Source organism: Scatophagus argus, chromosome 2 (genome assembly GCF_020382885.2).
Source record: "Scatophagus argus isolate fScaArg1 chromosome 2, fScaArg1.pri, whole genome shotgun sequence".
In the NCBI taxonomy this organism is placed as follows: Eukaryota; Metazoa; Chordata; class Actinopteri; family Scatophagidae; genus Scatophagus; species Scatophagus argus.
The window spans coordinates 15172029-15195954 of NC_058494.1; the positions used below are offsets into that span (position 1 = coordinate 15172029).

General features: G+C 43.7%; 1 protein-coding gene across 2 annotated transcripts in view; it reads left to right on the forward strand.

The window, feature by feature from the left end:
• The first annotated feature begins 1758 nt into the window (after window positions 1–1758).
• Window positions 1759–23926, forward strand: part of pcdh7a (protocadherin 7a) — a 40738-nt gene continuing 18570 nt past the window's right edge. The window contains exons 1-3 of one of the 2 annotated variants that reach the window (XM_046412912.1): window positions 1759–4198; window positions 5738–6914; window positions 11818–12597. In XM_046412912.1, coding sequence (XP_046268868.1) covers window positions 2778–4198; window positions 5738–6914; window positions 11818–12597 — 3378 coding nt within the window. In that variant the 5' untranslated portion in view covers window positions 1759–2777. The remainder of the gene's footprint in view (window positions 4199–5737; window positions 6915–11817; window positions 12598–23926) is intronic. The other variant, XM_046412902.1, reaches the window with a different exon arrangement.

Below are 23926 nucleotides of genomic sequence, written 5' to 3' on the forward strand. Positions count from 1 at the left end.
GTAGATTAGGCCTTTAGGCTACAACGAATCTCATCCTAGGTTATGTTTCTCTTGTCCTTAACTGGAACACACACCAGCGTCTGCACACACACTCAAACACACACACACACACCACTTTTCATTCAATATTCAAATTGAAACTGCTGTTCATTTGCTGATGAAAAAGGATTCATGCTCAATTATATTTTAATGGGATGGATATAACAGCATGCTTAGGCCAACATATTCTTATTAGATGCCTTTTTTATTAGGTCAAATATGACTCAAATTTTCTAAATCTGCTGAAGTAAAAGTGAACTGATCTGAACCAGGCAGCAAAGCTACACACAAACACGCATGCACATACATTTCTTTGTCTAATATAACTTTATTTTCATCCCCCTTCTTCTCCACATTCACACGCACCGCAGGGCGAATCATAGTCGACTGATTTCGAGGGAAATAAAAGCGCTCGTAGGTCGAACGACAGAGGGCGTGGGTGCGCTTGGAGCGGGCGCGTGCCGATGCCTCTGGAATACCAAGCATAGGAGCCCATAAACACACACACACACACACACACACGGCAAGCAAAGTTGCTCCTGGCGCAGCCGAGAGAGTGAGAGAAAGAAAGGAGGAAGAGAAAAACATTGAGAAAAAGTCAGTGAAAGAGAGAAGGGGAGTCCTGTGGGGCGGAGGGGAAGCAGAATTCTCTCTCGGTCAATAACACTATGTTGGGAAACTCCCTACTTTCTAGCCAGTCCACTCAGCGCATTTGGGCTTACACCGAATTGACTGAAATGTGTGTGTGCGTGTGTGTGTGTGTGTGTGTGGGGGGGGGGGGGGGGGGGGGGGGTAGTAACGGAGCAGCAGCGTGGAAGAGCCAGTAGTGTTCAATAGCAGCAGACCGCTGCTGCATTGCGCTCCTCACCGAGCAGGTCGGTCCGCCGAGACACAGCATCCTCACAACACTGTGTGCATGCTTGTGTGTATGTATGAGGTGGAGGATGCTGTCGACATAGAAACGACAGAGAGTATGTCTGATTATTGTAAAAAAAAAAAAAAATGCACGGCTAATAAATATACAAATATTCGAGGGAATACAGGCTGGATATATACAATATAGACTACTTTTATTTATTTATTTACCTCTTGGAATATTGGTTACGGTAGTGGAGTGTGGACTCTGGGCCTGTTGACTAGACTTTGAGACACTGTGCAGTGTAGCACTAAGCCTAAATCCATGTGAATGAATATTATTGCAACTCCCCCAGTACGTCTACCTTTGAGTGTGTGACAGTGTCTGTCTGAATGAATGAAGCCCTCTATTCCTGCCCCAGCAGAATAGCTGCACCAGCAGAAATATGACTGACTACTGGGGCTGACTTGTACAAAGCCAGATCACTCTCCTTTCTTTCCGTTTCTCTTTGTCCTTTGTATGAATGTGTGAATAAAGATATTTTCCCACCAGGAGCTGTCAGCAGCCGGGACACCAAGCCATTTAATCTTCCTATATGACAGGAGGAGGTGAGGTCTGTCCCTGGTAACCGACATACACACACGGCGACCCAACACCGCCTCTGCTGCCTCTCCCGTTACAGCTCAGCGATCGAGTTACGCGGCCGGGGAAAATGTTGCAGTAGAGAGGGAGAGAGAGAGAGAGAAAGAAAGAGAGAGCGAAGAGACTGCAGCATCGCTTGAGACAGGCAGCAGCAGCAGCAGTCCCAACCAGTGCAGGTGAGAGGGGAAAAAAAGCCAGAAGAGGAGGAGGAGGAGGCGCATGAGGAGGAGGAGGAGAGAGAGAGAGAGAGAGAGAGAGAGAGGGAGAGAAAGAGAGAGAATGCGGGACTCTTGGAAAAAGACGCATCTACACTCGGTCCATCACTGAGACATCCATCCCGAACACAGGATGCACAGGATTACGCTAAACTGATTATGCTGTTCGGATCTGCCTTTTAGGCCACCAAGAGAGGCTCGAATTTTCTGTTTTATGAGGGGGAAAAAAAATATTATGAGAAACTCGCTCTGAAAAGCACTCTCGTCTCCTCATAACTTGCGTGAAGGAATCCGACGGCTTAGCACGTTGCTCCACTGCGGGAAAAAGAGGAAGAAAACGCAGCTGGATCTAAAGGTAAGAAGAGATCCAGAAGCATCCTCCCAAAGACTTTTCTCCAAACTGATTTTTACTCCTCGTTTGAGGACGTGAGTTGATTTTCATCAGCGTCCGGATAGCCGAGCGGGGTTTTTTTTCTATTGTGTGGTGCTGCATTGCAGTTTCTAACTGTGAAAAACGCGAGAAAAGCCGCTGTCCCAAATGTGACTGGAATAAAAAAGAACTTACAAATGGCATTATGAACTGATAAGCGTCCTCGTGTGACAACGGGATAACTCTCCGGTTTACTGGGAAGAAAGGAGTGAGGAACAGTCAAGTGGATTAATCCGAGACTGATGAATTAGTTTTTTCTTTCTTCGCAGCAGGATGGATTTTTTCATATCTTTGTGGCATGAACAGCCCAGCGAGACAACGAAATCATTATTATAGAAGTTGAAAAAGCACTGCTGAGTGTAGGAGGGGAATAGAGGAGAGTAGCTTGCACCGCTTAAGTGAACTACCGGGAGAGTGCGGAAGCTTTTCCCCGGACCTCAGGCGGCAGTCCGCAGAGAGCGATATAGGAAGAGGGTAGGGAAGGGTAAATCAAACACCCACGCTGTGAGGTACACCACATCACAAAACACCAATAAAGAAGAGGCAAGCCGCAGCTCAGAAACAGCAAAGAGAGAGGCGAGAGGAAGAAGGAGCCATGCAGAGGCTTGGTGCAGTGCACTCCTCCGTGGCGCAGGCTCTCAGCCTCGTGGTCTTAGTGCTGCAGCTGCTGACTCAGCTACCGGGTGCCAACTCAGCTCTCCGGTACCGGGTCGCGGAGGAGGGCCCACCTGACGTCAAGATTGGCAACGTGGCCGCCGATCTGGGGCTCACGGCAGGTACAGGCAGCGGGGATGTCACCTTCGCCCTGGAGAGCGGCTCAGAGTTCTTCAAAATTGACAATGTGACAGGTGAGCTGACAACGGGCCCACGGCGCATCGACAGAGAGAAGCTCCCACAATGTCAGATGATATTTGATGAAAACGAGTGTTTCTTGGACTTTGAGGTGTCCGTGATAGGGCCGCTGCAGAGCTGGGTGGACCTGTTTGAAGGCCGTGTGGTTATAACAGACATCAACGACAACACACCTTCCTTCCCCTCACCTGTGCTCCAGCTCTCTGTTGAGGAGAATCGCCCAATAGGAACCCTTTACCTGCTGCCCACAGCAACAGACAGGGATTTTGGGAGAAATGGAATTGATCGCTATGAGCTGATCCAGGATGGTGGAGCCGGGGGAAGTTCAACAAGACGCACAGCAGGAGGAAATCCAATTACTAGAGTAGATGGACTTGGGGATCGAAGGGGTAGAAGTGGAGATAATGGAGGAGCCAGGAGCACTGTGTTTGAACTCCAAGTTGCAGATATACCAGATGGTGAAAAACAACCACAACTCATCGTGAAAGGCACATTGGATCGAGAGCAAAAAGACTCATATGAGCTCGTCCTCAGGGTTCGAGATGGAGGAAACCCACCACGTTCCTCCCAAGCTCTGCTTCGTGTTTCCATCACTGATGTGAATGACAACAGCCCACAGTTTGAGAGGTCCACTTATGAGGCGGAAATGGCAGAAAATGCTCCTCCAGGTACACCTGTCCTCCAAGTCAGAGCTTCTGACCGTGACATTGGGGTCAATGGGCAGGTGGAGTACGTCTTTGGAGCTGCCACTGAATCTGTCAGGCGACTCCTGCGGCTGGATGAGGCAACCGGATGGCTGAGCGTTCTTCATAGGATTGATCGAGAAGAAGTGTCACAACTGAGGTTCACAGTAATGGCCAGAGACCGGGGTCAGCCACCCCGCACTGACCGTACCACTGTAGTTTTGGCTGTGCGGGATGAAAATGACAATGTCCCAGTTGTAGAGATCCGAAAGATTGGACGGATCCCTGTTCGAGATGGAGCAGCTTTAGTACCAGAGAATGTTCTGGTGGACACCCCAGTGGCTCTGGTTCAGGTGTCAGACCGAGACCAGGGAGAGAACGGAGCTGTGACGTGCACAGTTGTAGGAGATGTCCCATTCACATTGAAGCCAGCCGGTGAAACAGCACTCCCACCCCTACCTGCAGAGGATGCCTTTGACAGGTAATCTTGACTTGAAAGCAGACTGCTGGATACTGGAGTAATGAACCAATATTAGTTCCTGTCATTTGATTGGGATGATGTACTTCTTTTATTGAGGAAACATAAAAATTGTAAGTAATGGTAGGCTAATCATAAAGTAATGATGCATTTTCAATAATAGCTCAGTATTATGCACAACTTCACCTGAGGCTGGAGAAAAACATTAACATGTGCATAGTAAGTAAATAATATTTGGATATCTGCCATTACCAGGAGCAATTAATTTAAAATCAGTTATTATTCATTAAGTAAATGGCCACAATTATTAGACACTGGTTCACTAACATGTCCTTTGGCTGTTCTCAAGCATCTTATAGTGATCTGCTATACAGTCTTTGATTCAGGGTCATAATTTAAATAAAGTTCCTGGCTAATGCCTAAATAATTTCCCAGGTATACATACTGTACATCTTGTTAACTGATACCAAGTATAACACCTACATCAATGTTTTCTGATCTTGCCATCAACACATTCAGCATGCAGTTGCTGTAAGTCTCACCCACACTACAGCCCTGGGAGGTTTTGTCACAATTTATATTTTCCATAAAGCATTCAAAGAATGGGTGGTTCAAGTATTGTTGCATGCAGATTTCATTTGATCTTGGTTCAAGTAGTGCCACTCATTCACTAAGACTATGGAGCAGTTAGAATTGCATTCAGTCCATAAACTTTGTGCATAAATAGTCATTAAAGTCAAGGGGTTTAGACATTTTTGTGATATTATTCCAGCAGTGTAGGCTGCAAATGTCATTGCTTGAAAGTCAACAGTAAAGCTATTTCCTGAGGTTGTTGAATGCAGGGAGCAAGGGAAATAGAGAAGGCCATCTTATGGTATTATTGCCACTACTTATGACATCTGTACAACAAGGTTGTTTGTTGTATTCACTGTAAGGCCGTTCTTGACTGAAGAGCTTCTGAGTTGAAGTAAAAAGTAGGAAACATCTTCAACCATTTGATTGATTTAATGAAAAGATCCATCACATTTTCTGCAGTATTATTGTCTCTGTATGTGACTGCCGTCGTGCAGGAAGACTTCTCAAAATCTGATGTCTTCAGCACCAATTAGACAGCAGAGCTTACATGATTAGTTGATTGACAGAAAATTAATTGCCAAGTATTTTGACAATATTTAATCTGTCATTTTTTAAGCAAAAACCGTAATTGTTCTCTGTTCCCAGCTTTTCACATATGAAGATTTGCTGCTCTTTGTTTCAAAACATTCACCCATGATCTCCATGTCTTTGGTTTGAGCTGTTTGTCAGACAACACATTTTAGGATGTCACTTTGCACTTTTTAGCATATAATAGCACGTTTTACAATAAAAGATGAATCCAATAACTACTGACAAAACAATTTTTAGTCAACACCCTGGTAACTGATAAGTCAGCTAACCAGCTAAGCAACACTAGTATTTTGACTTCTTTGCTAACAAGACCTGTATTTCCATGTATGGTAGCAATTATATGCATGTAATTGTCTTTTCTTGTTATTTTCACAGGAATAAGAAAAAATACTTCTTACATACGTCTGCCTTGCTGGACTACGAGATCACCAAAGAGTACAGTGTTACCATTGTGGCAGTAGATTCTGGCAGCCCCAGTCTGTCCAGCAACAGCTCTCTGATGGTGCGAGTGGTAGATATCAATGACCATGCCCCAACGTTTGCTCAGAGCATTGTGGAGGTTCACTTTGCTGAAAACAACTCACCTGGTGAAAGGGTAGTCACTGTGGTAGCCACAGATGCAGACAGTGGCAAGAATGCAGAAATTGCATACTCCCTGGACCTTGCTGCCAATGGGCCATTTTACATTGATGCAGATAATGGGGATATCCGTGCCACCGGTACTTTAGACCGTGAGCAGCGAGAGAGGTATGAACTTCGGGTTATTGCCAAGGACAAGGGTACCCCATCTCTGCAAGGCTCTGCAACTGTTGTCATTCAGGTGACTGACCGAAATGACAGCCCACCAAAGTTTGTTCAGGAAATCTTTACATTCTATGTGAAAGAGAATCTGCTTGCCAACAGCCCAGTTGGCATGGTCACCGTGACTGACGCTGACGAAGGTGAGAATGCAGAACTTAGTCTGTTCGTAGAAATGGATGGAGTTGATGAGAAGAAGACAGGAGAGAAGACAGAAGGTGAGGATGGACAGAAAGAGCGAGAAGAGGTGTTTTCCATTGAGAACAACACGGGAACCATCTTCTCTTCAGTATCATTTGACCGTGAAAAGCTTTCCACCTACACCTTCCGTGTCCGCGCTGTTGATGGCGGGGAGCCACGCAAAACTGCAACTGCCACTGTTTCGCTCTTTGTGACCGATGAAAATGACAATGCCCCTTCAATCACCTCCCCAACCAATGAGTCCTACACCCTGCTTCCACCTGCCAGCAGTGCCCGCACCATTGTCAGGACTGTAACAGCCATAGACTCAGACACTGGCGTAAATGCGGACCTCCACTATGCTCTTGTTGGGGGAAATCCCTTCAGACTGTTTGAGATTGGCCACACCAATGGAGTGATCACCCTGGCAGAACCACTGGAGCGGCGCCACAGAGGTCTGCATCGCCTGGTGGTCCGGGTTAATGATAGTGGGATCCCCTCTCTCTGTGCCACTGCCTTGGTTCATGTCTTTATCAACGAGAGCTTGGCAAATGCCTCCTTAGTGGATGCTCAGGTAATCTTTACATATAGGTGCTCTTTATATGTACTTTCCTGTTTTGTTTTGGTTTTTTTTGAGTGTGTGTTTTTCCACCATGTTAGCTATGGTAACTAATGATGACAGTGATGCGATACAGTCCTTTGATCCATTTGAGTAATGGCCACTCTGATAACAGATTACAATGGAAGAGGATGGTAACGACAACTGATTGTCTCTGTTTGAACTAAACCGGTAAGAAGGTTATTTTCTTGATAGAATGAGATAAATGCACAATTTTTACAGTCTGCATGAGGTGTTGCAATTTCCTGTCCATTTTTGAGGAAGTAATTGTGTCTATATTGTCCCAGATAAAGAACCCCATTTCTCTTTTGAGGGCCATTGGCAATGCCAGCTTGTTTGTAGTTCAGATGTTCTTTGTCCAGCTACATTCTTATAATGACTGTGTGGTTTAAATAACTGTTATTACTGAAGTGGTTCTTCTTTTATGGTACATTGAACTCAGAGCTTAGAGCATTAGGTGTGTGTGTGTGGGGGGCTGAAAGAGAGCATTATGGGAGAGTGTGTTACAGAGGCAAAGAGAGAGAGGAATGGGCTTGTCCCAGTTTTGGCCTGGTAATACAGAGAGTAGGTTGAAGTATGTTCATTTGAATAGAAGTTGTACTTCAGCAGTGTCTCTTCACTACAGGCCTGAATATTGATGAGGTTTAGGGGTTTTCATTGTGTCATGCAGTGCATTGTGAGCAGGATAGAAGCAGTCAGAGTTGGAGAAAAGTGACTGAAAACCAGGATAAACTCTAAATTAATAATGTTTACAGTAGGAATAAAGGGAATGTGAAAAAATATGTGTCTGCTGATACATGTGCTATTACTGATTAAATCTTGGGGAAGCAAGGATTTCGCAGAGTTTGCTTGAAAGATATATACTGAGTTGAAGAGGTAATTGACTAGACTCAAAGATATTACTGAGATACCAGAAATAGCGACAAGAGCATGAGTTCAAATTTAGATTACACTATGCTGATGGAAAACTTTTCTCTGCCCTCTTTGTATTAATCAAATGAACTTCCCATTATGCTTTAAAAAATGTTCAACTAAACTATAAATGCTGACAGGTAATTACTACTGAAACTTTATCTGTGGCATGGGCAATGTAATTTGTATTGACTAATAATTAAATTGGCTCAGTGGCCTTATTTGTCGCAGTGTTTGTTCTGAACAAGCTTGTGGATTTAACCCCCTACTTGAAACCCGTTCCCTCATATTCTCAGAGGACAGGGTCTTCAACTGTCAGGTCTGCACATGCAACATGACAGAACAACATAACGCTAAATTAGCTTTGAGAGAACAAGAGCAGCCAGACAGATCACAGGCACAAATCTCCAAAAATGTGTCAAATCACTCATTTTTATGGTACCCCAAAATACCTTACCACCATTAAGTACTTTGAAAAGTGCCTTTTGTATCACACTCTGTCTGACCTGTTTTAAAAGATTAACAAATCTTTGTGATCTCAGAGGACACACCTTACAATGCAGATATTTGCATGAAGTGCAAACAATGCATGTTGTCAATTTGTGGTGCTTCCTGGGGTGTTTCAACTTGTGTCAACCACAGAATAACACAGTCGCATTTGGAGTAATGTGTATGATTTTCAAGTGATTAATGAAAACTGTAGCTGATTATTTGTTTTCAGTTACGTTACTGTATTGCTATTCCACATAGCTGTGCAGTAACTCAAATAGGACTGTGCTTTGTGTTACATTAGAAGGTGCAGTATTTGAGCTCCAGCCAGGAGGTAGAACACTTCATAAATGTAATGCTGTCACTGAATGCCTAGAATGAAAAGTACAAATTGAACAATCAAGGAGGTGAGGATTAGAAAAGAACAGTTGGTAAGCGGTGGAACAATAGTGTTGAAAGGTGGAATTAACTGCAGTGTGCCTAAATGACCAGGGCCATTGAATGGAACAATAGGGTGTAATATGTCCAGGCTGGTACAAAAAGCCATCTTTGATTACAAATGCATAGTTTAGTTTGATTGTAGGGAGGAACTTGGCGGAGTAATTGAGTAGAAATCATTGAAGAGAGAATACCTCCATCTCATAATGAAGTCAAACTGAGTGGTGGAGGGATGCCAGATGTAATTAGGGAAGGAAAACGGCTGCTACTGATGCAGCACCGCGGCAGAAAATGATTCCAGTCTTTTCTACCCAACAGTACTGGGTGAACCACATGTTAGGTAATTAGCTACAATATGATACTGCAGAGTTTGAGCTAGAGCAAGAAGGAATTATAAGTAGCTGTGATATTTTAGACGTGGTTGTCATTTAGGAAACTTTAAGATTCTTTGTACACCATAAGTACGTTGTAGTAGGAATCTGATTAAGGCTCTTAAGTGACAGTTCGTGTTTCATCTCAGATCAAGTGTTTTTATTAGCTTGAAATGTGTGCTGTTTCCTTGTTTTTCTATTAATATGAGTAATAGCTAATAATCTCTGTTCTTACACAGAGGTGTGAATGCACTGAGCTTTAACTAAGATCAAGCACTTTCTAAGCCTGGGTCAATAGTGTGGTCAAGGGAGAACTCCTTGTCTTGGTCACAGCATCGGCATCTGCAGTGACATGTAGATAAAAGAATCCTTGGAGAGTGGAACGGATAGATAGTGGTGTTAAGCCCAGACGAACAAAGCTCATGCAGCAGAATGGAAGATTCCATAGGGAGTTTGGGATGCATCAGAGAGGGATGCACTCAAACACGGCAGTAGAGGCTGTGGTACTTATCCTGCTGAACACTTAACTGTCCTGTGTGTGTGCCCATACACACATACAGAATACATACCTGCCCTTGGATGGCTATACATAGTCTGCACTCAGTAGGGTATCTCTTCTTCTCACACGTGCGCACACGCATGTGACTCAACTCACAATTATACACAGTCCCAAACATGCACAAACTTGGCATGTCACATAGCACATGCTCATAAGGCACTACATTGCTATTTTCTTTTCTTGTGTTTCACACGCAATACAGCAGACAGTGCAGGGATGCGCTAAGCCAGAGACATGCCCAGCAGAATGAGAATGGAAAGGAATACTGCAGGCAAAAGAAGAACAATGGGGCTGAGGGGAGAGCGGAGCCTGGCGGAGAGGCCCTCTGCAGTAAAAGCAGAATAATGGAAAAGAACCAACACAACTCGCTCAAAAACAATGAAACTTAACCCAGAGATAGATGGTGATATAACAATAAAATATAATAGGGTCCCCTTCTTAGCTCGGGGGTGACGAGAAGTGAATAATGTGACTCTCTATATGAGTAAGCCTAATATGCCTTGGATAACGTAATAAGGAAGTAACACAGTGCTGCTCTGTGAGCAGCACTCTCTGCAGTATCACCAATATTCCAGGTTATACTGTAGTTATTTTATTTGGTTATTTCAAAACCATAGGGGCTCAAATTGAACTCCTCTCTCCCACCTTCAGTCTGTCTGTCTTCCGTTCATTCCTGCAAGCCTTATTACCCACATTCTTAAGGCGGCAGGGATTACATGAATATATAATTTCCAGGCTTGACAGGCCAAAGGAATTGTTGTGTGAGCTCCGAGACGAGGTGTCAGGGCTGCAGATGAGTTTTCTCACTAACAGACAGCTTACACTCTAGGCTTGTGTAGGTGCATGCATACATTCCTGTGTGTGTGTGTATGTTTCTGTATTTTGTCTTGTCTCTGCATAGTGATTTTCCCAACATGGTTGCTATGTATTGATTGGAAATATTCAGATTCACGACCCTGTCCCTTATTACCAGCAGGGCTCTGCAGGCCAGAACTCCACAGCCTCATTGTCTCCTGTTGAGCAAGCCTCCATAACCAGTAATGGCGATATCTTTGCTTCAGCATAACCCACTTTCTAGTAATGATCCTTTTATTAGTGTACAAGCTCAGAGCCTGTGTGTGTAAGTGTGTGTGTGTGTGGGCGCGCATGTACGTGCATGCGTTCATGCGCGTGTGTTTGCCCTCAGCCCTTTTTATGTATTCACAATGGAAGATCATTGCCATTTGTCTCCTTTATGGTCAACCAAAATAGAAAATATTTTGTATGTGGAACTTGTATTGATCAAAATGGATCAACATCAGTCAGCTGGGATAAGCTCCAGCACCTCTGCAATCCTGCATGGATAAAGCAGTATAGAAAATGGATGGATGAATGGATAGATTATCATCGATTAGCTTTGCATCACAGAAAAAAATAGTAACAGAACACACAGTCAAAAAAAAAAGTAGACAAAAAGAAAATCGCTATAAAAATGATTCCATACGGCACGCACATTTACACTAGCTATCTATTTGTCTGTCCATCCAATTTTCAGTGCAAAAAAGTGATAACAAATCCTTAACAAATCCACGCCTACACTATCATTTTCAATAGAGACATTGTTCACTGATGAGACAGAAGATGTGTTTGTGTTCTGTTCTGTAGTCATAGCATCTCTTGCCTTTATTGCACATTTGTTGATTATTGTTTCTCCTTCTTTTCCTCTTCTAACTGTCCATGACCTCAATGTCTTAAGTTTGTTTTTATTCTTTTAATCAGCTTTAAACAGCCTAATCCTAAGCATTTCCTGTACCAGAGCATATGATGCGAGATCACAAGTGGAGAATTACAGGCACAACTTGAAATGCTGCAATTGGGAAGCAAGAGCAATTATATATTTAGAAACACTCTGTGTGTCTGGGAATAATGGAGAAGCCCCCCCGCCAAAATGTTGTGATGACTTTAATTAAGTTGAAGATGCTGTTTGATGTTTCTCTGTGGCTCTCATGCACTGTCGTCCTTTACAGTCACTGTTTTTGACTCTTTTCTCATTGATGCTTTCTCTCTTTTTGTGGCTTTTTGTTTTTCTCTGCTCTCCCTCTCACCACAGGTGGCTCGAAGCCTGATGGCTCCACTGTCGCTGGACATCGCAGGGGACCCAGACAGCGAACGTGCATTAGGGAAACAGCGCCTCAGTGTAGCTATCGGTGTCCTGGCGGGAGCCGCAGCAGTCATCCTGGTTATCCTCCTTGTCGTCACAGCTCGACAGTGTGGGGCTCAAGGCAAGAATGGCTATGAAGCTGGTAAAAAGGAGCCGGAAGAAGACTTCTTTGGTCCTCCTGGGGCCCAGCCACAGGCCGGCCGTGGCAGGGGATCAGACCGTGGCCGCAAACCTCGACGGGACAAACGCAATGGAAGTGGCGGTAATGGAGCTTCGGGAGGAGGGAAGTCCGACAGGTCACTCTACAGTGGCATTGTCACAGTCAACGGGCTGCGTCGCCATGCCGATGATGATGAGGAGGATCTGAGCAGTGCCAGTGAGCGCCTGGCAGCCCGCTACTGTGTTGTGGATGGTGACCCCGGCAGTCCACGGATGGGCGGTGGCAGGAGACACCAGTCAAGCCCTGACCTGGCCAGGCACTACAAATCCAGCTCACCTCTCCCTGCAGTGAATCTACAGCCCCACTCCCCCCCAGCTGAGGGTAAGAAGCACCAGGCGGTTCAGGACCTGCCTCCCTCCAACACCTTTGTGGGCAGTGGAGGTTGTGTGGGAAGTGCCGGCTCCAGCAGCAGCAGTAGTGGGGGCAGTGGCAATGCAGATGCCATGTCCCTGGGATCTGACCAGTGCTCAGAGTATGGCTGCCAGACTGGGAACAAGTACAGCAAACAGGTAGGAGCTCGGGGAAGGGATGGCATAGTTTTTATGGATGCTCAGTTTTGGTTTGCTCTGTCCTGTCTTTATCTGACTTTCCTTTAAAAATCCCAGTCAGCCTTTTTTTGATTCTTTGTCCGCTCTCTGGCTCCAGAGATCTGTCTCACCCTCCTCCTCCTCCTCCTCCTCCTCCTTAGCTTCATCTGATCTTATTCGCACATCTGCTGACATAGTGCACCACGCTCCCCATCGCTAGCGTCTAAACACTTTTTATCTCCACGAAATAGCTGTCAGTTTGTGCTCACACAATTGTGTGTCTGTGTCAGAATCCTAAGCCTGTGAACAGCGTGAAGGTATCCCGCTGTCTCAGAGAGTGTGTGTTCTGTGTCAAACATCAGCCCTCTGTTTAACAAGATCTAATGCAGGGGACATGAGTCAGCCCCCCCACTGCAGCCAAGCAATATGTGCATTTGTGTATACATGCATGAATTTGTGCGCGTGTGTGTGTCAGCATGTGTATGAGCCCCTGAGAAATTCAGTTAGAGTGAGGACATAGTGGGAGTGGGCGAATAGTTGCCTCCAACAGGGTAATTGGTCATTCTGTGTTTCTGTCTCGCTTATCAGGCTTTCCTCCATTTCATATTTATGTTTATTCCGTAAACAATTTCAGTTCCATAGCTAATGGATGCACTGGCTTTAGTGTTTACTCAGGAAGTTGCAGATAAAAGCTGAAGTCCTGCTGTCAAATAAATACTGCATAGGGATGGTCACTTACCACTCTGCCCACGCACAACCACAAACACACTGAATACACACACACACAGGCTCAATCTATCATCGTGGACACACTGACACAGCAGGGTCTCCCTAGTCCGTGGGGAGTGCTGCCGAGTGTGTTGTTTGAGTGACAGCTAACCCTTCTTAAAGGGGCAGTGTCTCATTTCGTTGATGGACAGCTCCACATCTATCCTCCCTGTGGTGAAAAAGTGCTGATGTGGTCATTAAAAGGGAAGGAGAGGAGCTTCTTAGGCTAATCAATTCATACATGGGCTCTCTGATCCTGCTCAGCGCACACACACACGATCACGCACACATCCGTATATGCACAAACACTCCAGAGGTTAATCCATTACGGAGTCAATCCTCTTAATCTGCCGTTCCCAGGGAAAGAAAATGCTTACTGGGAAAGTTTGCCGTTCATGCTTACGTGCCAGCACATATACGGAGACGCACAGACACGCGAACTGACAGCGTAATGAATTATTGATCGTATGGGGTAATTAACTCCTCTGCTGTGGTGAAGTGTGCCCCCTCCCCACCTCAACCGACCCCCAAAATATCCAGCAGTCAGTGGTTTCATACACAGCTCCATGTGTGTGTGTGTCTGACTTTGGGTGCTCGTGTGTGACTGCATTCATGTCAGAATTTGTTAACTCTAACAGTTTGGCGACATGAGCAGGTTTGTGTTGGTGGGTGTCTGTCAGTGTGCTCGAGGGACTGCTTATTTTATGAATGCATATGCACTTTATATGTGAGTGCAAGTGAGAGATAGACTCAGGGAGTAAAAGGTGGCGAGTATGTGCCAAATGTAGGAACTGGGACGCTGACAGAATTTGGAATAGCATTAGATCAGGAGTGGGAGAGAATTATAGGAGGTTAGGAGGGGAGGAAGATCGAGTAAACGAGAAGGGGGGGGGCTTTGAATTTCAAAGCTACTTTAGTGGGTCAGTGAAAACTCTAAAAACTGTTCATCTGAAGTCAGCACATCATCAGACCAACTAGGATGCTCCAAATAGGGGAAAAGAAAAATGAGTGAAAAACGGGGAAAGTAATAAAAACTGAGCGTCATGGATGAAAAGCGAGATTGCATCAGAGAGGCAACAAGATGGTAAAACAGCTCAGTCCACCGATGTGTGATCTTTATTTAATCTAAATTGTTCCTTGAGGAGAGGGAAGAGGAAGGATATCCATGTCAGTGGGCTTGAATAAATAGAAAAATGAACAGGAAAAAAGTGTGGAGGAGTAGAAATGGGAGGTAGGGGTTAGCTGAAGGTGAAGGGAGAGTGAAGATATGTGCAAGAGAGAAGAGGAGTAATAGAGAAAAGGCAGGATGAACCAGTTAAATGAAAGAGAGTGAGAAATGAGTGGTGTAAGGGAACAGGGAATAAGAGTGTGTGTGTGTGTTTTATTTTGATTAGAAGTGGGCCTGATCTGAAATTTTTAGATATCAACATCAACAGGGTCTCTAAGTTTTGATGCAGACAACAAAACGATATGTTCTTAGACCGCCATCTTTTTTCCTCTTCAAAAAACTTTTATTTTAAATGGTTTATTACAAGCAGAGAAAAACCAAAACTGTGATTCTAAGCGGTAGATGTTCAATGAATAAACAACGCTACAACTCTGACAAGACATTTGATACCAACTCTTGATCCTAATGCTTATAGAGAAAGTGTAAAGAAGAAGGTTGGAGTACCTGCCTCCAAGTCAGGAACGGCAGAGACAGAGAGACAGAGAGAGAGAGAGAGAGAGAGAGAGGTCTGGTTTGGGTGGCAGCCAGAGAGTGAGAGTGGACTGTTGAGATGTGGGTCATCAGGATACCCGTTGGCATCAGGACACATTAATGATCACAGCAGTCACATGGCACTGCAGTCAATATGGGCAAAGTGGCCTCGTTCTGCCCTCTAACCACCACAGCACACACATTTTCCACCACAAAACTGTTTTTCCTGTCTGCTGTCCTCGGTCAACCACAACAAAGGTCACAGTGGTTGTTTGAACTCACTAAAACATTTAGGTTTCAGTTTTTTCAGGTTTTTCCTTTTCAGCGTGTGTGTGTTATAGTGCGTAACTTGTCTCGATGAGCCCTTTGCACTGTCGGCTTCTTTCTTCTTACATCTCCTCGGCGACTCTTTGTTCCTTCAGGTCGTTCTCCCACTTACTCTGCCATATTGCGTGGCCACAAACACCCAGCCACTGCTACCTTTGCATCTCCCATGTACTACAGTGACCCCTGAGAATGAATCAACTCAGCATTTTCACTAGTGTGACTTCTTCTTTTACTGTAGTGTGCACTTTCTCTCTTTGGACCCAGCATGTGTGCGTGTGGGTGTGTGGGGTGAAAGCGCGGTGCCACAAAGGCTGAATCGAACCAGGCACACACATCCAAAGTCTAATCAATGCGCCATTTACAAGGCCAAGACTGCAGCAGAAACAGGTGGGTTGACAGTGCAATTTTTTGTGCTTCGCACGGTTTCACAACACTTGGTGAAGGTCAGCGCAGGGCTGTCACGACACGGGGTGCCACAGTGTTTTGACACAGCAAAGACAGGCTATGGAGATGAGTTTTTGGTGAATAGGGCTCATCCAGCGAGTCTTGTCCATCTAATTGGACTGTACGGACGGGTGCTGGCAGAGAGATTAGGTCTACTGGATTATAAAATTGAAAAGCAGCTTTTCATTTCAACGAAATCCTTCCAGGATTAAATATGATGAGCGTCTGTCATAGACTCACTCTCACCCCTCCCGCAGTCAGGCACGCCACATGAGCACAGCCACACATACGCCTCTTGTGATAACATGCAGCATGCATTAGGGTCGTAGAGGTGAAGGCACTGTCAACCAGAGACAAACACACACACGTTTACACACACACACACACACCCCTCTCTCAGTTCCACACACATACAGTGTAACCGACCCGTGACCCCTGTCATGATGATACCAACGCGCTGATGAATTTATTAAAGCCACCACGAGTTCAGGCTGCGCAGCCGGCCATATGCTCATGGGGTTGGGGGTGGGGAGTTTAGGAGGTGGGGGTGAGCGAGAGGTGAGAAGGACGAGGTAACCAAAGCAGGGATCACCCAACGAGCCAGACTGAAAACTGATCTACTGACCTGGAGACAAAGAGCAAGCGGAGGGAATGAGGAGACGGTGAGAGTCAGTGGGCATCAGAGAGAGAGAGAACTCGAGCCAGACAGAAAGAAATGAGAGAGAGAGAGATGAAGAAAGGGTCCAACGTTACTGGAAAATAAACACACATGTGTGTTTGTGTTAGATGCTCAGGTTGTGGAAGTGGAACACATGCCCGCCCCGAACACATTGATTTTCCGCATGACCAGGATCATATGGATACCTTACAAAGGGGCTGTCACACCTGCAGGTTTAGGTCCAAAGAGAAATAAAGCAAAACATTAAACACTGGTGCTTTTTGCTTTTCTAAGCTGTTTTATTTACAAATGATGACAGATTCACACGAATCACTGCATGAAATATGTTTTATGTGTTGTACACTTCAAAAGCTGTGTTGTTCTTTGGTCTGCATTTAGAGATTGAATGACGGCATCCATAACCGCCTAAATGAAACAAACCTGAACGGACAAACTCACCAGAGTTGGAAAAAAAAAAAACTCCTCATTGACTTTGTTCAGTTGTCATGGAAATAGATCAGCACTGATCATGTGACATAGGTATGGAACTGTCTTGTGATCACTGTCTGATGTAAAAGCACCTGAACATCCTCTCCATACTGGTGTGCTTCATTTGTAAGTTGAAGGAATCATTTTGGATCTCCTTTATTTCCTAGAGTGATTGTGTATTGGACTGTGAAACCTTTCCCAATTGTGCGGCATGCTGAAGTTAGTTTCCAAATGACACAGGACTGCATCTACTGTTGCTGTGCTGCTTTCACTTTGCGGCCAGAGTAAACGAGGTGTAAGTCCAAATGTCCCCAGTCGGATAAAGACGAGACCTCAGAAGTGATGTTTTGGTCAAGCTCAAGGTAAGCGGACACATGTAGTGAGGGTTGTGGTTATGGTGGGAGTCGTGGAATAAAAGCCACAGGAACATCCTCACAAATTTCTTAAAGATGTGTGTGCTTCAACGTGTGAGAGCTCAGGGCAGCAGGACAAAAGGCAGAAAGACAAAGCAAGAGGAGAATCAGAGGGAGTGAGATTGCAGGAGGCACAGAGAGACACAAATTGTCTGTTTCCTCACACATCAAGGTCACCCAGAGCTGAAATGTGATTGGAAGTCCCCTGTCTGTCTTGGCTGTTTACCACACAAGATAATACAGACAGGCTGTTCAGCTGATAATGTTACTGTGTTAACAACTCCTCCCTTCAGCTTTTGTTTCAAGCCGTCTGTGAAATGGCAGGAATGTGGGAATGTCATTCCCACACATACACGCACACATGCAGACAAGCCGAGGCAGGGACACACACTGTCAGACGTGTGATTTTAACACACACAGACGTGCCCACTGAAACACGCTCTTATGTGTGCATAATGGCACATAATTACACACCCTTCAAGATCCTTATGCATATACACTTTTCACAGCAAGCAGACTGATAAGAATATGATGACACATGAGCGGAGAGGAAAGTTTTCCGACTCTTACATCAGTTTCTTGTTCCATTCCCTCTGGATCGACTCACATGCACAAGCCCAGGCACACTCTGTCTCCTAGAATCACACACATCCATGGAGCCTTACAAACAAGCGCTCTTTCTCTACTTTCTGACACACACACACTCGAACGCACACAAAGACCTACATAGCAAGCCCTTGCGGAGATGCTTCCTTTTATTTGCTTCTTGAAGACTCTGCTCCGCATTGAGCAGCGCTGCATTCAGCTCATCTGCCTTACAGCATTACCTTAATGGCTGTCTGTGGGTTGAGCAATTTTACCCAATATTGCTAAACAAAAGCACTCCTTCTCACACTAGACAGGGATTCCAGACAGCTTAGTAGCCCTTTGACTGGTTTTATCCACCTACACAAAAGAATCTTCAGTGCATTAAGTGGGATCGAGTTGAGCTGAATTAAATTGACTTGAAAGTATTTTGAATTGAACTGAATTGGACTCAGCCCAGCTCAGCTCAAATACATAATTCAAATTGTATTGAACTGAGTCAGACTGAGTCAAGTCAAACTGAATTAAACCAAAGTAAACCGAAGCGATTTAAATTTGTTTACCTTCCAAGTGGATGTTGCAGGTGTGAGCGCAATTCTTAGTATGTGAGACTTTTATTTCATCAGATTGACTGATGTAATATTATCAGCTTCATTTTGTTAGAGATGTACTGAAAACAAAGGTTCTTGTTTTATGGGGTTTTTTTTTTTACTTGTCATCTTACTTATGTTTGTAGCTGTAATATCTGTCCTGAAAGTTGATACATTCAAATCTGTGCCTGAGGGCTTAATTTTTAAGTTTCTGTCTGTAAACTCTGAGTTTGCTCATTTGGCTCTCTGGCTTCAAGCTTAATCTTACAAGATGTACGGTAGTGAAATTAGGCAAGTCCGCCCCTAAAGGGTTCTGTGTGCTTAAAACAAATTAGATCGTTCAGTGTTTCATCCGACCATGTCTAAAGGCCAAAGTATTTATGTACTGATAACTCTCCGAGAACTCTTTATGAATCTATGTAATGAATCTTAAAAAACAGGGATAAGTGAGCTCACTTTTGGACAATCTTTTACAATGTGCCACTTTTCAGTTTTTGTTTTGTTTTGTTTTTGTTTTTCTCTTGACAGAGAAGTGCATACCCTGTCTTACTATGTGTTGTAGGATTTCTATCACTTTATACGTCACATGTTTAGGGTGTTTTTTAATGAAAGCTCATGCCTTTCATCTATCTTGCCCATTGTTCAAAATGTTTTAAAAAGTTTAGTTTGAACAAATCAGAGAAAGTATTAGTGATAGTGGCCCACAAGAACCAAAACTGACTTAAAACTTTAAACAGCAGAGAAGTAAATGGTTGTTTTTTGCGCTTGAGCATTGATGGGAAATAAAACACTTTCGGACACCTTGCCAAAACTCTTTAAAATAAAGGTGATATTGGGGATAAATGTTGATGAGTTGGAAATGTACTGTAATAAACCATCAGTGTGTTATGACACTCCCTCTCTCCCTGCTGCTCTCCATTAACGATTCCAGTGTAAGCATCTGAAGTACACAAAAAGATTGCAGGTGGTTCAATAAAAAGTAGGGAGAGAGAGAGAGAGAGAGAGAGGACAACTTTGTCTGGTGGAGCGATTTACTGGAAAACCAGACCCAAATCTATTTCTCCTAACAGAATCTAAAGGTGAAGTCTGTGAAATTTCACGGCATCTCACTGTGGGAGGCACTTAGGAATTGTGCTGCAAGACGGGATCTCTGAGATAATGACACCCTTCTCACTGTCACATGACTGAAGGACTTCAGTTAGCCAGTTGCACTAATGGCTTAGCAGCTCCAAGTAAACAGTTAAACATCCTCCACATTCTCTTTGTGACCCTCTGTTGTATTTAAAAAGAACCTTACCAAACCTTGCTGTCTAGCAAACCTGTCAGCACACGCAGGCAGACATCTGCGAATGATTTATTCGCCTCACATGTTGCAAAATTAATCTTGATTCCATAGAACTGAATGAACTGAGGAAGTATGCAGGCAGAAACCCAATGTTCAGACTCAGGAATGTGAGGCCGCAAGCACAGACCTGAATATACAAAATTGCAAAACAGAGTTTACGGGGACAAACAAAGATAGCAAGAACAAAACTATTTTCAAACACGCCATAATCAATGATTTGACTGTTCCATAGACTAGTCGCCTGCACTGTCTGCTTCTGAACTCGGTGCTCTGTAACTTATCCAATAAAACTGTCTCTTTCCAACCATCCATCCCCAATGTCTCTCTCTGTCTCTGTCACACACACACACACACACACATCCTCTTCCGTCTGTCTTCCCTCTGATTGATCTCTCTGTTCTCCCTAAGTGGTTTCATCTCTTTTCATCACTCTCCATCTGGATCCATCTTTTCAAAATGTGTTTTTTTTTTAATGGCTCTAAACTTTTTTTTAATAACACTTAATAGTTTCTTTAAATTTTACAAATGGCTCTTAACAACCCTCTTCATTTCCCTCTCCCTTCTTTCCTCTGCCTCCCTTCTTAGAGTGTAGTTAAAGTCAACTTTAATCTTTGCTTTTCTTTTTTTTTTTTTTTTTTTTTCTCCTGATTGGATAAAATTAAGCATGCTACCAAGGAATGAGCCTAAGGTGTGAATATCTGCACTGTGCAATATGGTTTATGCATTTTTGCTACTGGCGAATCACAGCACATTTCTCGCCGGATATCAGCTTATTAGATCTTGTGTGAGTGTGAAAGACTGGTCCTGGTACTGCTATAGTCCAAAGCCAATGTTTTTGCCCCGGGCTAAGTGTAGCCATCTGTTTTAGAATTGTTGGTGGAAGACAGATAAATCGGAAGATCAAGATGGAGATAGAGGAAGGGAAAGGGGGGAGACAGAAAATGAGTGAAAGAGGAGAAAAGAAATTCCTGGTCAGCACACATGGCTTAGAAAATAAAGGGTATGGTGGTGGTGGAGGAGGAGGGGCTGGGGGTTTATGAGAGCTGGGCAGGGAGACGAAGAGAAATCTGGGAGAATAGAATAGGCAAAGTTTCAGTGAGTGGTAGGGGGAGATGTGGAGCCACAAAACGAGAATGTGTTCTTAGGTATCGCCTAGGGGTGGAGAGCTGATAGAGTGTAGAGGAGGAGGAGATCAGATGAAAAAGATAGAAATGAGGTATATGGGTCTAGGGTTAGCAGAAGACAGGAGAGCAGAGGAGGGGAGGGAGCTTCACTCTGCAAGTGAGGCCAGCTCAGGTTTTTTGCGATTAAGTGTGTGTGTGTGTGTGTTTGTGTGTGTGTGTGTGTGTGTGTGTGTGTGTGTGCATGTGTGCTTGAGAGAGAAAGTGAGAGGAAGAGACAGAGGAAGAGCTTTCTACCTGTCCTATTGTAGAAGTTACATAAATCTGAGTGGGCAGGCCTCTGCCTGCAGCACTGCTCCACATTAAACCACTGACCCAAGCCTCTCTTAATGTATGTGTGCATGTATGTATGTGCGTGTTTTGATCCTTGTTCAGTTCCACTTGCTTGTCACAAATAGACCAGATAAAAGACGCCTAGCTATACGTGCACATACTCGCATAGAGACAGGTAGCGCTGAACTGAGAAATCCCCTGGCGCCTTCAAACAGAAGCATTAAAATAGTTTGACCTGTATGACACACACGCACTCACATGGGCTTCACATTATCGCTCACTCACACCACACTTCTTTTAACTCTCTCCCAAGGACATTACAAATGAATAACTTGCCTCCGTCATCTATAAAATGTAAGACATGATTTTTTTTTTTACCTATCTAGATACAGAAGCTCCCACAACAGACTGAACTTTGAGGAGTAGTGCCGCACTTTGAATCAGTGGTTTGCTTCTAATACAGCAGAGTAATTGCACAGCATTACAGTAAAGCAGGTTCTTAATGGGTCAGCGCTGCACAGGTACAAGTCAGACATGCATTATTTAAGAGACTCTGTTCTCCTGTTTCACAAATACGGAGATATTATGAAGACGGTTAGTAACAGCTCTTGAAATAAACAGGGGAATGAAAACGAGAAGAAAACAACCCACTTTTACTGAACTTCACTCAGATCTGCAGATATACACACAAACTTAAACACAAGCCCACAAAATTTTTTTTATCAAAGTCATGCAAATCAATCTGCCAATTAGAGCCCCACACAGGTTTCCATGGGGATGAAATGGCAATCTCTAATTGGCTGGATAAAAGAATGCTTGCATCTGAACCAGCAAGCTGAGATGGCTTGGAAAACATACACATCCAACTGCGCGTGCGTGCACGCATACGCACAAACAGCGTAAGCGAGGATCACTGACAATTAATACATGGCTGGGGGAGTCACACGCGGTGTCAGCGGTAAGATGAGAAGCAAGGATAGATTGTGTTGACACAGATACGGTGTATTGTCAGGTGCAGGCACACACACACACGCTCATTGACCAGTCAGTCTCTTTTAAAAGCGTGAATAAAGCTTTGGTCGCGGTATCGTGTTAACATGAAAGCTTTCACGGCTGTTAAAAAGAGCAGGCTTTGATTAGAATAAGATGTGTGAGAGTGTTTCTTAATGCTGGCCTTTGCTGACGACGGCCCTTTTAAATCCAGCAGAGCCGTTGCAGGGAGCCTTCCATCAAGAATATGTTGAATCAACGAATTCACCTCAACGTGCTCTCTATGTTTTTTTAGTTTTTGTTTTTTTTTTCTTCCAGATTTTACAAAAAGGCAGAAGTCAAGCATGCAGCTTGGCCACATTTTAAGGAGATCTCAACCACAAAGCAGCAGCAGCAGTTTAGTTTAGTTTCAAGGGTGATCAAACGCTGACTTTAAAATTATTGACTAAACTCCTAATTGAATATCAAAGAAGCTGGTGTTATTTTCATGTGCGTGACTTTTAGAAAGCAGTGTTACTCTCACATGGCGTGATCATTATGAATTGTTTAATAATTCATTTCCTACTCCCATATGGTGCTTTATGTTGAATGCTAGTCTGGGGAAAAGCAATTTACAGACAGCACATCCTAACTTGTGTAGACATTAACTAGTGCACTTGTATTTGTAAAGTGCTACATTCAAAAGTTCAGTTTTTCAGTGCACACACTTAAGTCCTGCAATATGCAGTAGATATCTTTTTGCTGTCCAATCCAACGCATATATTTTACCATATATTAGGTTCTTTCAGTTTTCAAGTGATGTGGAAGATTAATAAGTTGAAAATGTCTCCTTTTTACATTTATATGCTTTAAAACGTAATTGGATTATCTCAAGAATGCATTGTCTCAAAGCTTTAAACAAGACAAGCTGAAAAATAAACACCATGAGCAGCAATTTAGAGCTGAAACGATCACTTGATTGATTGATTGATTATTTGCTCAAAAGAAATTTGATCAGCAACGATCAACCAGTTTCAAGTCATTTCAACAATAGGAATATTTTCAGATTTTCTTTGTCTTATAATGATAATGTTAACAAACTGAATATATTTGGGTTTTAGACTGTTGGTTGGATAAAACAAGCAATCTGCCATGGTTAACTTCAGCTTAGGAATACCATGAGCTATACTCTGAAATAGTTATTTTCCAGAATATTGATACACCGTCTGGTGTGGCTGTTCCAAAGAAATTTTAGCCTTGTTATATTTACTTTTAACAGATAATGTGTAAAATTTTCCCTGTTGCATCAAAATGTAAGTATTAAGTATTATGCCAGCATCCTGACAACACTACCGCAAATGGTGTTTTTCAACTGTTTTCTTATATCTTAAAGGCCAAATGAAGACTCAGTTAATCAAGAAAATAATCTGCAAGTATATCAGTTATGAAAAGAAGCAATAGTTCTTAATATGTATGGCCCTGTAGATCGTAAAGCAAACAAATCTCTACTCTTGATGTCTCAACGTGAACACAGTGAAATATGGTTCCTTAAATCCTTACATTCCCAGGT